This window comes from Erpetoichthys calabaricus, chromosome 3 (assembly GCF_900747795.2).
Source record: "Erpetoichthys calabaricus chromosome 3, fErpCal1.3, whole genome shotgun sequence".
Lineage (NCBI taxonomy): Eukaryota > Metazoa > Chordata > Cladistia > Polypteriformes > Polypteridae > Erpetoichthys > Erpetoichthys calabaricus.
In genome coordinates, this window is record NC_041396.2 from 187,795,334 (window position 1) to 187,811,922 (window position 16,589).

The 16,589-nt window shown below is 42.1% G+C and overlaps 1 protein-coding gene across 3 annotated transcripts in view; it reads left to right on the forward strand.

The window, feature by feature from the left end:
- zbtb24 (zinc finger and BTB domain containing 24) overlaps window positions 1–16,510 on the forward strand; it is a 33,904-nt gene extending 17,394 nt beyond the window's left edge. For all 3 annotated transcript variants that reach the window (XM_028797603.2, XM_028797606.2, XM_028797604.2), the window contains exons 6-7: window positions 14,632–14,713; window positions 14,890–16,510. In XM_028797603.2, coding sequence (XP_028653436.2) covers window positions 14,632–14,713; window positions 14,890–15,733 — 926 coding nt within the window. In that variant the 3' untranslated portion in view covers window positions 15,734–16,510. The remainder of the gene's footprint in view (window positions 1–14,631; window positions 14,714–14,889) is intronic.
- The last annotated feature ends 79 nt before the right edge of the window (window positions 16,511–16,589 follow it).

The window sequence follows — 16,589 nt, forward strand, 5'->3', positions numbered from 1 at the left end:
CTACAATTTTAGTTAAAATTATTTTCAACCAATCCAGGGCACAACAAATATCCATTGTACGCGGCGTACAAAATTAAATTAATCACTTCTTCCAAATATAGTCCGCATATAACTTTTGTTTATAAGACTAAGAAGTTGTAACTGTTTATAATCATAACAATAGTGTAATAGGATATTTTCAGTTTAAAAAAAATTTTTTGAGGGAGGTGCCAACCTGCCAAATGATATTTGATTGACTTTGTAGGGATAAACAAAACCTTTGTGTCCTGCTGCAGTAAAAGCAGACAATACTCTTGAGATATGTATGTTTACATCTTGCCTGAACAAGGGGCCTGAGTTGCCTCGAAAGCTTGCATATTGTAATCTTTTTAGTTAGCCAATAAAAGGTGTCATTTTGCTTGGCTTTTCTCTCTCTGTATAAAAACTTCCCTTTTCAGACTCCCCTTATGTTACATTCACTATCTCTGGTATCCCTAGTACTGCTGATTTCTCTTAAGCAGATGCTTTGGACTGATCAGAATTTTCATCTGCAAGTACTCTAGGAGTAAATGGTCAGTTACATTACTGTGAGCCTTAAATGTATAGAAGACCTGATACTGTGCAGTATTTTTTTTTTTTTTTGCAAAAGTCTTTGATAGGAAAGCATTGTATTTTTGTGGTGCCTTTTGTGGGAGTGTGGAAACAATGCATTGCCTTTGCATTCCCACTGATTGCTCACAGTTTAAACTAACACAACAACAACATTTATTTTTATAGCACATTTTCATACAAAAAAAGTAGTTCAAAGTGCTTTACATAGTGAAGAACAGAAAAATAAAGGACAAAATAAGAAATTAAAATAAGACAACATTAGTTAACATAGAATAAGAGTTAGGTCCGATGGTCAGGGAGGACAGAAAAAACAAAAAAAAACTCCAGACGGCTGGAGAAAAAAATAAAATCTGCAGGAGTTCCAGGCCACAAGACTACCCAGTCACCTCTGGGCATTCTACCTAACATAAATGAAATAGTCCTCTTTGTATTTAGGGTTCTCACGGAAAGACTTGATGATGATGGTCAGGCAGCCACCACCAAAAGGAAACCGGAAAAAGAAACAGAAGAGAGTAGGGGTTAGTACAGATTTTAGAGCCACCATGAATAGTTACTCTGTATATCCAATTCATTATAATATCAGGATTAAATTAAAGTGAAGTTATGAGAAGGCTATGTTAAAATAATGTGTTTTCAGCAGTTTTTTTGAAGTGCTCCACTGTATTAGCCTGGCGAATTCCTATTGGCAGGCTATTCCAGATTTTAGGTGCATAACAGCAGAAGGCCGCCTCACCACTTCTTTTAAGTTTTGCTCTTGGAATTCTAAGGAGACACTCGTTTGAGAATCTGAGGTTACGATTTGGAATATAAGATGTCGGACATTCTGATATATAAGATGGGGTGAGATTATTTAAGGCTTTATAAACCATAAGCAGAATTTTAAAGTCAATCCTGAATGACACAGGTAACCAGTGTAGTGACATCAAAACTGGAGAAATGTGCTCAGATTTTCTTTTCCTGGTTAGGATTCTAGCAGCTGCATTCTACGATTTGTCTTTTTTGGGTATTCCTGAGAGGATTGCATTACAGTAATCTAGTCGACTGAAAACAAACGCGTGAACTAATTTCTCAGCATCTTTCAATGATATAAGAGGTCTAACTTTTGCTATGTTTCTTAAGTGAAAAAATGCTGTCCTAGTGATCTGATTAATATGCGATTTAAAATTCAGATTACAGTCAACAGTTTCCCCTAAGCTTTTTACCTCCATCTTGACTTTTAATCCTAATGTATCCAGTTTATTTCTAATAGCCTCATTGTATCCATTATTGCCAATCACTAAAATTTCAGTTTTCTCTATATTTAGCTTGAGAGAGTTGCTATTCATTCATTCATTCATTCAGAAATACAAGTAAGACATTATGTTAGTGAATCAAGAGAATCGGGGTCATCACGTGCTATTGGTAAATACAGCTGTGTGTCATCAGCATAGCTGTGGTAGCTCACGTTGTGCCCAGAGATAATATGACCTAACGGAAGCATGTAGATTGAGAAGAGCAGCGGACCCAGGATAGAGCCTTGTGGAACACCATATAGGATATCATGTTTCTTTGAGTTGTAATTACCACAACTAACAAAGAATTATCTCCCTACCAGGTAGGATTCAAACCAATTTAAGACACTGCCAGAGAGGCCCACCCATTGACTAAGGCGATTTCTAAGAATATTGTGATCAATTGTGTCAAATTCGGCACTCAGATCTAGGAGGATGAGAACAGATAAATGGCCTCTGTGTCACAGTGGCAGAGTTCAGTCTCCTGTTGAGAACAATTTGTTCCCTCTGTCAGTATTTGCTGAAGTTAATCTTTGTGAAATGTAAATCTGGCTTGAGCTGTAATGAAAGCCCTTTACCAAAAACAAAAAAGAGAGAGGATGAGATTGAGAGAAGCACCAATTAGTGATTATAAAATTTTTTATGTTTATGGTCTGGCTGGAGACATATACCATGTTATTAACTATCTTACCAGTTTTTGCCTGTGTCTCTGGTTTACACTCAACATATATCAGAACAATCTAGACGAGAACAGGCCATTCAGCTCAATCAAGCTCACCATTCCTATCTACCACACTACTTGGTAAGATATTCCTAGTGTCTTTGGATTTCTGTGTAAAGTAAAACTTCCTAATTTATTGAATTAACAGTCTCTATCCACTGTACTAGTTCCCTTCATAATTTTAAACACTTCAATCCTGTCTTCTCTTAATCTTCTTTTGCTTAAACTGAAAAGGCTTGGCTCTTTTAATCTTTCTTCATAATTCATCCCCTGTAGCCCTGGAATCACCCTAGTTGCTCTTCTCTGGACTTTTTCTAGCACTGCTACAGTATCTCCTTTTTTTTTGTAACCTGGAGACAACAACTGCACACAGTACTCGATGAGGCCTCACCATTGCGTTATGAAGCTTGAGCGTAACCTCTTTGGACTTGTACTCTACAAGTCGCGCTATATAACCTAACATTTTGTTAGCCTTATTAATGGTTTCTGAACACTATCTGGAAGTCCTTCCTATAAGGTGTACTTTCAATTTTCACTTTCCATTTTCCCTTTCCATTGTGTATTCAAACCTAACATTTTTACTTCCTAACTCAAATACTTGACATTTATTGATATTAAATTTTATCTGCCACAGATCTCCCCAAGCCTGTATGCTGTCCAAGTCCCTCTGTAATGATTCAATGGATTCCAGACTATCTACCAATCCACCTATCTTGGTATCATTCGCAAACCTAACCAGATTGTTACTTATATTCCTATCCAAATCATATATGATTTGGATAGGAATATATAAATTAAAAATAGCGGCAGCCCTAGCACTAACCCCTGTGGAACACCACTCTTGACATCAGCCAGTTCCACGCAAAATAACCCTCTGCTTCATGTGTCTTGAGTAATTGTGAACCCATCCACAAACATCACCCTGAACTCACATTTTGTTTAGTTTGATTCCCAACCTCTCATGTGGCACCTTATCCAAAGCTTTCTGAAAATCAAAATAAGTAATATCATATGCTCCACTTTGATCATACCCTTTAGTTGCTTCATCATAGAATTCCAGCATGTTACTAAAACATGACCACCTTCTGAACCCATGCTGACTGTTCAGTAAAACTCCTGTTCTTGATATATGTTGCTCAATCCCATTCTTAATAATTCCTTCCATTAATTTTCCCGTGATGCACATTAAGCTTACTGGTCTATAGTTGCTTGTATCTGCTTGGTCACCCTATTCGTAGAACAGGATATTTGCCATTTTTCAGTCCTTCGGAAGTTCCCCAGTGCACAGTGACTTCGTAAAAATATGTGTCAAGGGTTTATATAGCCCCTCCTTTAACCACCACCTTATCGTGGTGGAGGGGTTTGCGTGTCCCAATGATACTAGGAGCTCTGTTGTTCGGGGCTTTATGCCCCTGGTAGGGTCACCCAAGGCAAACTGGTCCTAGGTGAGGGATGAGACAAAGAGCGGTTCAAACCTCCTATGATGAATGAAAACTTTGGACAGCGTTTTCCCTTGCCCGGACGCGGGTCACCGGGATCCCCCTCTGGAGCCAGGCCTGGAGGTGGGGCTCGATGGCGAGCACCTGGTGGCCGGACCTGCACCCATGAGGCTCGGCCGGGTACAGCCCGAAGAGGCAATGTGGGTCCCCCTTCCCATGGGCTCACCACCTATGAGAGGGACCAAGGAGGTTGGGTGGTGGCCGAAGGCGGGGACCTTGGCAGTCCGATCCTCGGCTACAGAAGCTGGCTCTTGGGACGTGGAATGTCACCTCTCTGAAAGGGAAGGAGCCTGAGCTTGTGCGCGAGGTTGAGAGGTTCCGGCTAGATATAGTCGGACTCACCTCGACGCACAGCTTGGACTCTGGAACCAATCTCCTTGAGAGGTGCTGGACTCTCTACCACTCTGGAGTTGCCCCCGGTAAGAGGCGCCGAGCGGGTGTGGGTATACTTATTGCCCCCCGACTTGGAGCCTGTTCATTGGGGTTTACCCCGGTAGACGAGAGGGTAGCCTCCCTCCGCCTTTGGGTGGGGGGGACGGGTCCTAACTGTTGTTTGTGCGTATGCACCGAACAGCAGTTCGGAGTACCCACCCTTTTTGGAGTCCCTGGAGGGGGTGCTAGAGGGCATACCTTCTGGGGACTCCCTCGTTCTGCTGGGAGACTTCAATGCTCACGTGGGCAATGACAGTGAGACCTGGAAGGGCGTGATTGGGAGGAATGGCCCCCCCAATCTGAACCCGAGCAGTGTTTTGTTATTGGACTTCTGTGCTCGTCATGGATTGTCCATAACGAACACCATGTTCAAGCATAGGGGTGTTCATATGTGCACTTGGCACCAGGACACCCTAGGCCTCAGTTCGATGACCGACTTTGTGGTCGTGTCATCGGACTTGCAGCCACATGTCTTGGACACTCGGGTGAAGAGAGGGGCGGAGCTGTCAACTGATCACCACCTGGTGGTGAGTTGGCTTCGATGGTGGGGGAGGATGCCGGTCAGGCCTGGTAGGCCCAAACGTGTTGTGAGGGTCTGCTGGGAACGTCTGGCAGAGCCCCCTGTCAGAAGTAGCTTCAGCTCCCACCTCCGGCAGAACTTCGACCACATCCCGAGGGAGGTGGGGGACATTGAGTCCGAATGGGCCATGTTCCGTGCCTCTACTGTTGAGGCAGCTGACTAGAACTGTGGCCGTAAGGTGGTCGGTGCCTGTCGTGGCGGCAATCCCCGAACCCGTTGGTGGACACCGGTGGTGAGGGATGCCGTCAAGCTGAAGAAGGAGTCCTACAGGACCCTTTTGTCCTGTGGGACTCTGGAGGCAGCTGATAGGTACCGGCAGGCCAAGCGGAATGCGGCTTTGGTGGTTGCTGAGGCAAAAACTCGGGCGTTGGAGGAGTTTGGGGAGGCAATGGAGAACGACTTTCGGACGGCTTCGAGGAGATTCTGGTCCACCGTCCGGCGTCTCAGGAGGGGGAAGCAGTGCAGTGTCAACACTGTATATGGTGGTGATGGTGCGCTGCTGACCTCGACTCAGGACATTGTGGGTCGGTGGGAGAAGTACTTCGAAGACCTCCTCAATCCCACTAACATGCCTTCCAATGTGGAAGCAGAGCCTGGGGACTCGGAGGTGGGCTCCCCCATCTCTGGGACTGAGGTCACCGAGGTGGTCAAAAAACTCCTTGGTGGCAGGGCCCCAGGGGTGGATGAGATACGCCCGGAGTTCCTCAAGGCTCTGGATGTTGTAGGACTGTCTTGGTTGACACGCCTCTGCAACATCGCATGGACATCAGGGTCAGAGCCTCTGGATTGGTAGACCGGGGTGGTGGTCCCCCTCTTTAAGAAAGGGGACCGGAGGGTGTGTTCCAACTACAGAGGGATCACACTCCTCGGCCTCCCTGGAAAAGTCTATTCGGGGGTCCTGGAGAGGAGGGTACGTCGGATAGTCGAACCTCGGATTCAGGAGGAACAGTGTGGTTTTTGTCCTGGTCACGGAACAGTGGACCAGCTCTACACCCTTAGCAGGGTCCTGGAGGGTGCATGGGAGTTTGCCCAACCAGTCTACATGTGTTTTGTGGACTTGGAAAAGGCATTCGACCGTGTCCCTCTGGGAATCCTGTGGGGGGTACTCCGAGAGTATGGGGTACCGGACCCCCTGATAAGGGCTGTTCGGTCCCTGTATGATCGGTGCCAGAGCTTGGTCCGCATTGCCGGCAGTAAGTCAAACCTGTTTCCAGTGAGAGTTGGACTCCGCCAGGGCTGCCCTTTGTCACCAATTCTTTTCATAACTTTTATGGACAGAATTTCTAGGCGCAGCCAGGGCGTTGACGGGGTCCGGTTTGGTGGACTCAGGATTAGGTCACTGCTTTTTGCAGATGATGTTGTCCTGTTTGCTTCATCAGGCCGTGATCTTCAGCTCTCTCTGGATCGGTTCACAGCCGAGTGTGAAGCGGCTGGGATGGGAATCAGCACCTCCAAATCCGAGACCATGGTCCTCAGCCGGAAAAGGGTGGAGTGCCCTCTCAGGGTTGGTAGCGAGATCCTGCCCCAAGTGGAGGAGTTCAAGTATCTCGGGGTCTTGTTCACGAGTGAGGGAAGAATGGAGCGTTAGATCGACAGGCGGATCGATGCGGCATCCGCAGTAATGCGGGCTCTGCATCGGTCTGTCGTGGTGAAAAAGGAGCTGAGCCGCAAGCCGAAGCTCTCAATTTACCAGTCGATCTATGTTCCTACCCTCACCTATGGTCATGAGCTATGGGTAGTGACCGAAAGAATGAGATCGCGAATACAAGCGGCTGAAATGAGTTTCCTCCGCAGGGTGTCTGGGCTTTCCCTTAAAGATAGGGTGAGAAGCTCAGTCATCTGGGAAGGGCTCAGAGTAGAGCCGCTACTCCTCCGCATCAAGAGGAGTCAGATGAGGTGGCTCGGGCATCTGATCAGGATGCCTCCTGGACGCCTCACTGGTGAGGTGTTCCGGGCACGTCTAACCGGGAGGAGGCCCCGGGGAAGACCCAGGACACGCTGGAGGGACTATGTCTCTCGGCTGGCCTGGGAATGCCTTGGGATTCTCCCGGAAGAGCTAGAAGAAGTGGCCGGGGAGAGGGAAGTCTGGGCATCTCTGCTCAAGCTGCTGCCCCCGCGGCCCGACCTCGGATAAGCGGAAGAGGATGGATGGATGGGTTTATATAGGTACTCGCTAACCTCCTTAAGAACTTGAGGGTAAATATTATCTGGTCTTGGAGATTTTTGATTTCAGCCTATTTAATCTAAACAGTACTTCTCCCACTACAATTTCTAAATCCCAGAGTACCTCCTTAGTAGTTCGTTTTACCCCAGGAGGTTATCTACTTCCTCACTTTTGAAGACCTCAGAAAAATGCAAGTTTAGAGCATTCGCTATTTCACTGTCTAGATTTTTTTTTTTTTTTTTATTCACCTTTACTATTCCTGATGCACTTCACCTCCTCCTTGACTGTTCTTTTACTACTAAAATACTGTTTGGGTCTTCTTTCACCATATCTGTTGTATTCCTCTCTGTCTTTTAGTCTCCCCAAACTCCTCCTTAATGGTTGCCCTCATGTTATCATATGCCCTATGATTCACATAGAAGTTATTAGTCTTGTACGCCTTATACAGGTGGGTTTTCTTTTACTGCATCTCTTTTTAACTCTTTATTAACTACAGAATTAAAAAAAAAATTCCTACTAATTCCAAATTTAGTTCTGTACCTGTCCTGCATTGCATGTAAAACATTTTTAAACATGTTCCACTGCACCTTGACTGTTTCCACACTTAAAAGTTTATCCCAGTCTTGCCGCATCTGCTCAAAATTTGCCCAACCAAGGTTAAATGTAACAGTTTTAGTCTTTGCATCCTCAGTCTTTCCAAAACACTGAGAATTGTATTATATTATGGTCATTTGACCCTAGTGGTTCAATCACCTCCACACCCTCAATTCTATCCTGATTATTACAAAATACTAAATCTAGACAAGCTTCCCCCAGCGTTGGTGCTTCAACATACTGTGTTTAAAAAAACAAGCACTGATTACTTCTAAAAACTTTGCAATGTTATCCCAGTTAATATTTGGGTAGTTAAAGTCTCCCTTGACTATAATATTGCCTTGTAAACTTGCCTTTTTAATATTACTTAGAGCTGTAATATGAAATATTTACTTTAACTATCATTCCTTGACAGCTATATGTCTGTCAGTTTTCCAGGACTTAAAGCATCTGTTTATTACAAGCCAACAGACTGAGACAGTGCTCATTCCATCCCTAGTGTACTAAAAACATGTCCTTTTTATAGTTTCACCCTACCACTTCGGCAGCAGTGAGGATTTCTTTCATAATGTAGCACTAAAAATGATGATATTTCAACAACAAAGAATATGCTTCTCATTTTGTGAACATCCCTATGAAAAGGATCACCATAAATGAAACTCTGATCCTGCTTGTTGTCTCTTTCCATTCTAATATAATGTCTCTCCCACAGGTCAATAAAGAAATTCCCCCATTTTGCAGATGGCAAACTTTTTCTCCTAATCCATTTCTGACAACCACTTAATTTACACAAATGTTTTGTCCTTAGCTCACCTCACAAAGCATAGCCACTTCCCCGCTTGGGTGGTTTCTGTTGTAATAGAAGACACTGTTTTATTTGCAAATGTGTCGCCAACAATACAATTACAGCTAGTTCATCTAGAAATTTTAATATTAAACGGCAAGCTTTCTACCAATGAAATATAAAAGTGTTATTGCTTTAAGAAATATGGCAAACTGTTAGTCATCTACATGAACTGAACAGTGTGAGAGCCTGCAGAGAGCACAGTCAGCCATTAGGATCAAATACCTTACCAAGTCTGTTGTTCGACATTTCACATCTCTTCATCATAACCACATTGAGTTCCTGCAGTTTGTGTTCGTTTTTTGGGATGTCAAAGACACCTTACAAATAAAAACAGATGAAGCTAAACTTGTTTTCAGAGTTGGTTCATACATTGCTCCCAGTTTAAATGACCAACAAACATTTCAACCTCATTCTTCATCTTCTTCAACAGCTGCTGTTTGCAGCTACTCTTATGAATGCAAGTCTTCTTTATTTAGATGTTGAGCCACAGCTTAGTGAGGATGTTTTGATTCAACTAGAAAACATTAGGAATCAAAGCTTTATTTTAGGAATGTGTTAAAGACCCCCGAAATGTAGACAGTAGTTTGTTTACATATTTTTATAATTTTGATAATTCAAGTTTAGAGGGGAATATTATAGCCACAGAGGACTGTATTTACCCACTTAGTAAGTGAGATAGCCTTACAAATATTGGAGCACAAGAACAAAAGTTTTTAGATTAAATCAGTGACACTTTTAACACAGTATGTTAAAGTACCAATGACCAGGGGACACATGCCTGGATTTATCATTCTTTAATAATCAGGATAGGATTCAGGGGATGGACGTAATTGAACCATGACCACAATAGAATACATTTCAGAATGGCAGAATGCACATTGAAAACACTTATTTTATTAGTATAAATTTTGAGCCATTTTGATAAATATGATGAATTGGGATACACTTGTAAGCATGGAGATAGTTGAGGAGATGTGGGATAGGTTTGAAAGTGTTAAGAGGAGGAAGCAACAAAGCATGATATGAGAGTTGCACATGGCCATTATCGTGATTTTCAGAAGGGTTTTGATAAGTTATCACATGAAAGGTTAGTGATCAGACTAAAACAAGGGCTTCCCTCTGTTTGATTTACATTTCAACACGACTTACATCTGCAGGAGAAGTAAACAAGTGCAGAAAATCCTAAATTTCATTCTGCTGCTTGTCTTGTGTGGCGGACAGCCGGGTCCCATGCCCGGCAGGGACGCCCCTGCTGCATCTGTTCTGGGGGAGCAACCATGGGCAGCTCAATACTTCCCCCGGGACGCTTGGTGGCAGCCTCCCTGGCGGACGGTGATCCCCCAACCTGTTGCATGGCTCCATGGGAGATGGAGTCCTCCACAGCCTGGTTGGGGGCTCGGATGGCCGCTAGGGGGAGCTGCATGGAGTCAGCAGCCCCGCTGGATGACTCTTCAGCCCCACCCGGAAGTGCAGCTAGGTCCAGGTGGTCAAGCACCTGGAACGCTTCCGGGTGGGATATAAAAAGGGCCAGCCACCACAACTCGGGGAGCCAGTGTCGGGAGGAGGAGGACTACGCTTGAGGAGGAGTGGTGGTAAAGGGAGAAACTGTTGGTGTGTGTAGCAAGTGCTTTTGGACTGTGTATTGCCTGTGGGTCATGGGGAAGACGTGCACCCACGGGTGAAGAAAATAAAGTCTATTGTTTCATACGTGCCTCTATGTCTATCTGTGTCAGGTCAGGTGCCTATATAGCGCCTTGTTAGACTTGATATTTAAAAAAAAAAAAATACTGTTTTGTCATGAATGCAAATTAAAAATGTACTGTATCACCTACCGTTCATAAGTTACGTTGTGGTAAAGCTGGACAAATTAATAAGGAAAGGAATATCAAGACAATCAGTATTTACTTTGAAATTACTGTATATGGAACTAGTTGTGTTTCCCAGCTTTGCCTGGGAAATGTTTTGAAACAGTGGGCTTCAGTTATAGTGCCGCAGGTTAAATGGGTTTATCAGAAGTGCTGTGTAACTAACTAAGTACTTTTCTGTATGCCATACTTGCAGTGGGTTTTTTTTTTTAATCAAGGACTAATATTATTAGCAGGCAGTGTGGTGTGGTGAGGTGAGGTGATTAAGGCTTTAGACCTAGAACTTCCAACCAAGTTGTGAGTTCAAATTCTGTTTCTGACACTGTGTGAGTATGAGAAAGTCACTTCACCTTCGCCCAGATGGGGCTGGGAGGTCTCATGGCCTGGAACCCCTACAGATCTTATTTTTTCTCTCCAGCTGTCTGGAGTTTTTTTTTGTTTTTTTTTTTTTTTTCTGTCCTCCCTGGCCATTGGACCTTACTCTTATTCTATGTTAGTGTTGTCTTATTCTAATTCTTACTTTGTCTTTTATTTCTCTTTTCTTCATTATGTAAAGCACTTTGAGCTAGATTATTTGTATAAAAATGTGCTGTATAAATGTTGTTCACCTGTCTGTGATCCAATTGGAAATACCAATAAAATGTTACCAAATGTATATCGGATGTCGCCTTGTATAAAGGCATCAGTCAAATAGTAAGTAATAATATAATTAGGTCACTGGAGCTGCTTACTGAACATGCTGTACTCAGTTGCCCATAAGTAAAACATTCCCACCCTAGATCAATTCCTAGTGACTGACATTGGCTTTCGTTGATGGTCATAGCAGAACACAATTTTACAGGAAACTTTTTTTTTTTTTTATTATTAATCAGTAGGAATAATTTTAAATTTGAGCATTTTATTATCATTACTAGATGTTTGATTGTTATTTGTTTACATTGTTCACTGAAGTATTTACTTTACATGTAAATGTATATACAAAGAATTTTGGGAATGGGAAAGTAAGGTATTCCCATTCAAAGTAAGAAAACACTCATGTACATTAAAACCTTGGGTTGTGAGTAACTTAATTTATGAGTTTTGCAAAACGAGCTAAAATATTTAATTAATTTTAACTTGATAAATGAGCGAGGTCTTGCAATACGTGTAGTGCGTATACGTTTTGTCTGCCGAGCGTCACGTGATCACAACTAAGGCGATGGTGATTCTCTCTCCATGGGATTGTGGGTAATCGTCTCCCGTGCTTGGTCTCAGTCGGTGTGCCTCACTGATATAGTCAACATTTGCATGAGCGTATACTGTTCACTATAGCATTGTGACCACATGTGTGTGCTGTAACGTGCGAGTGCCTGTCTTGCAATCCAAAACACGAAGCTGAGTCTCAGTACTTTAGCAAAACCAGCTTTTATTCAGCTTGAAACAGGAACAGCACGGTTTATTGTAGCCGGATCTGCCACTCTCCTATACACAGACACAGCAGTCAGGCAGGGTCGGGGCCGGGTTAATGGCCAAGTAATACTGTGCCCTTGCATTTATAATGTTCCTTGCATCACCCATCGACAGCAGGCGCTTATAGCATGACCGCAATCTTTTCGGATTCGCTTCTGTGGCGAACTGCTAAAGCGCTGGGAGCCTGCCGTTGCTTCAGGATGCTCTTCCATGTGTCATCCCGTTGGGAGGAATCCCAAAAGAGTTTATAAATCTTACATTGCGTAAAGCATTTTTTTATTTTGTGTCCAAGTGTAGGGACTCCTCAGGCAAAAGCAACTGTCATTGGATAGGTTCCTTGTTAAAGTCACAAAAAAAGAAAGATTCCAGTGAGCCAATAGATAGCAGTTAGAGTGAAAGTCGTCCTACACAATAGCCCTTCTTCTCCACTTCCTCTCCTCTCTCTCATCTCCCTCACACAATTCTTTTCAAAGGTAAAGTGCAGATTAATGTGTTATGTATTTTTACTTTATATTTTGTATTAGTCATTTTTATATGAATATTTTTGAGTTGTGGAACGAATCATCTGAGTTTCCATTATTTCTTATGGGGAAATTCTCTTTGATATACGAGTGCTTTGGATTACAAGCACATTTCCGGAACAAATTATGCTCACAAACCAAGGCACCACTGTAAATGTAAATGATTTCAGAGGTTGGGGGAGGGCTTCCTTTTAAAAGTCTGTAGATGTGAATGTACAGTGGTGTGAAAAACTATTTGCCCCCTTCCTGATTTCTTATTCTTTTGCATGTTTGTCACACAAAATGTTTCTGATCATCAAACACATTTAACCATTAGTCAAATATAACACAAGTAAACACAAAATGCAGTTTGTAAATGGTGGTTTTTATTATTTAGGGAGAAAAAAAAATCCAAACCTACATGGCCCTGTGTGAAAAAGTAATTGCCCCCTGAACCTAATAACTGGTTGGGCCACCCTTAGCAGCAATAACTGCAATCAAGCGTTTGCGATAACTTGCAATGAGTCTCTTACAGCGCTCTGGAGGAATTTTGGCCCACTCATCTTTGCAAAATTGTTGTAATTCAGCTTTATTTGAGGGTTTTCTAGCATGAACCGCCTTTTTAAGGTCGTGCCATAGCATCTCAATTGGATTCAGGTCAGGACTTTGACTAGGCCACTCCAAAGTCTTCATTTTGTTTTTCTTCAGCCATTCAGAGGTGGATTTGCTGGTGTGTTTTGGGTCATTGTCCTGTTGCAGCACCCAAGATCGCTTCAGCTTGAGTTGACGAACAGATGGCCGGACATTCTCCTTCAGGATTTTTTGGTAGACAGTAGAATTCATGGTTCCATCTATCACAGCAAGCCTTCCAGGTCCTGAAGCAGCAAAACAACCCCAGACCATCACACTACCACCACCATATTTTACTGTTGGTATGATGTTCTTTTTCTGAAATGCTGTGTTCCTTTTACGCCAGATGTAACGGGACATTTGCCTTCCAGAAAGTTCAACTTTTGACTCATCAGTCCACAAGGTATTTTCCCAAAAGTCTTGGCAATCATTGAGATGTTTCTTAGCAAAATTGAGACGAGCCCTAATGTTCTTTTTGCTTAACAGTGGTTTGCGTCTTGGAAATCTGCCATGCAGGCCGTTTTTGCCCAGTCTCTTTCTTATGGTGGAGTCGTGAACACTGACCTTAATTGAGGCAAGTGAGGCCTGCAGTTCTTTAGACGTTGTCCTGGGGTCTTTTGTGACCTCTCGGATGAGTCGTCTCTGCGCTCTTGGGGTAATTTTGGTCGGCCGGCCACTCCTGGGAAGGTTCACCACTGTTCCATGTTTTTGTCATTTGTGGATAATGGCTCTCACTGTGGTTTGCTGGAGTCCCAAAGCTTTAGAAATGGCTTTATAACCTTTACCAGACTGATAGATCTCAATTACTTCTGTTCTCATTTGTTCCTGAATTTCTTTGGATCTTGGCATGATGTCTAGCTTTTGAGGTGCTTTTGGCCTACTTCTCTGTGTCAGGCAGCTCCTATTTAAGTGATTTCTTGATTGAAACAGGTGTGGCAGTTATCAGGCCAGGGGGTGGCTACGGAAATTGAACTCAGGTGTGATACACCACAGTTAGGTTATTTTTTAACAAGGGAGCAATTACTTTTTCACACAGGGCCATGTAGGTTTGGATTTTTTTTCTCCCTAAATAATAAAAACCATCATTTAAAAACTGCATTTTGTGTTTACTTGTGTTATATTTGACTAATGGTTAAATGTGTTTGATGATCAGAAACATTTTGTGTGACAAACATGCAAAAGAATAAGAAATCAGGAAGGGGGCAAATAGTTTTTCACACCATTGTATATTAAAGTAAGTAGCTTATGGGGGGACCCATTACGTTTAAAGTTGTGCCATTCATCCACACAGTTCTTAGATCCGAAGACACAACTTCCAGCTCTGTTTTTCTTTCCTTCCCTTTTTGCTTCTAGCAAAGCAACACCCATGCTTGCATCCACTGTCGTTGGTACTGGTACTCAAGGTTTATAGCATGTTTGCTAACGATTTAATTGTATTGTTATCTATATATTCTCTACAAATTAACACATTTTAATTTTTTCACATAGGTGAGAAGCCTTTTACTTGTGAAATCTGTGGCAAATGCTTTACAGCAAAAAGTACTCTTCAAACCCATATCAGAATCCACAAGTAAGACTGAATTTAGTTTTTAATATTTTTTGTGTATACTATAGGCTGATATTTGTTAACTGAACTAAAATGTGTGCTTTTATCTTTTTGCCCTTCTCTTACTCTTAGATTTTCTTTAAAACAATTGCGCAATAATTTTTCAAAAGTATCTAATTGGATTTTGTTTCATTTATCAGAGGAGAAAAGCCATATGTGTGCAATATATGCAACAAATCATTCTCTGATCCAAGTGCTAAGAGGAGACATGCTGCTTCACATAGTGGGAAGAAGCCATTTTCCTGTTCTCTTTGTAGTGTCACTTTTGCACGCCTTGACAATCTTAAGGCTCATAAAAAGACACACAACAAGGAAAAGCGTACGGTTGGATTGACTGACCTGCCTACAACTGGAGAAGAAGAGGTTCAAAGCATCCTTCAGCTTCAGCAGTACCAGCTGACTTCATCAGGGGAACAGGAGATTCAGCTAGTGGTTACAAATGATGTAGGTAATTTAAATTTTGTGCCTGGTCAAAGTCAAGGCCTGAGTATAATCACTACAGATAATTCACCTACTATGACATCGGATCAGGCTTCTGGATTGACACTGCTCACTCAGCCTTCACAGCATGTACAGAATGTGGCCCTTGTTGCTCAAGGAGGACAAACGGATCAGATTCAAGCTATTAGCGTAATGGAGGGACAGGTTGGGTCTGGGCATGCAGAGCAAATGCATGTTATCACATTGTCCAAAGAAGCCATGGAACACCTTCAAGCCCATCATGGTCCACCACAGCATCTACAAATCACACAAAGGTCCACAGAACCTGTCCAGTTAATGCAGGACTCAACTCAACATTTTCATGAGCAAAACTCACACCAGCTACAGATAAACAGAGGGCAGCAGGCGATTCACATCAGTGGACAGACTCCTCAGCCTATTTCCATTAGCCAGACATCCCAGCAAATTCCCAACGATCAGATTCAAGGTCAGACTTTTCAGATACAAGCTGGGACTGTTTCTTATCTATATACTACAAATTAATCAGTGATTAACAAAATCATTGTTTAAGGGATACTCTTACTTGCCTTCAGCTTTTTTAAAATCTTAAATATTATGGGATTTCTTTCATATGTTAAAGAAATCATGACCTTATTGATTATTTGATTAAAACTACTTTGTGTGCAACCATCAGAATCCTACCAAGAAGATGGAACACTGCTGGTACTAAAGGAAAAATGAAAGGTGTGTGTGTGTGTAAGTACACATTCAAACTACTTTTATGCATCAGCTTAAAGTATACTATATACAATTTTGAAGATTTTTCAGGTAAATCTTTGTTTACAAATGAATGCTTATTTTAATTCATACAACAGAGGAAGATTATTTACATTTAGCAAACGTGACAACCTTCTTGAGAAACATCATACATATGCAAATTGTGAATTTATTGATTATACCTCTGATTTAAAAACAGTTTTGTAAATGAGCAGAAAATTGACCTTCATGTGGCTTATTTTTAATAAAATTCATTATTTTTAACAGAAATATAAATAGTCTCCATTATGAATGCATTAATTATTTTTCTCAAAAGCAAGTCCTATCAGGAGAATGGGTTTGAATTTTCAGTATTTGCTTGGAACTAGAGTGCTGTGCTGTAGCAGCCAAGGCTTATGAAATAAACAAGTGTAGAAAATGTTACAGGAACAGGGTGACCTGTCCTAATCTCTGGCTAATAATCTCTTTTTAAATGTACCCACACTTACCATATATGTCACACTGCCCTGTTGCAGTGACTGAAGAGGACCCATTATCAAATTAACTGTAATTCAGCTTTGTAAATAGAAATGTACTCGGGAGAATATATTTTCCAAGTTTCCATTAAAAAGAAAATATTTTC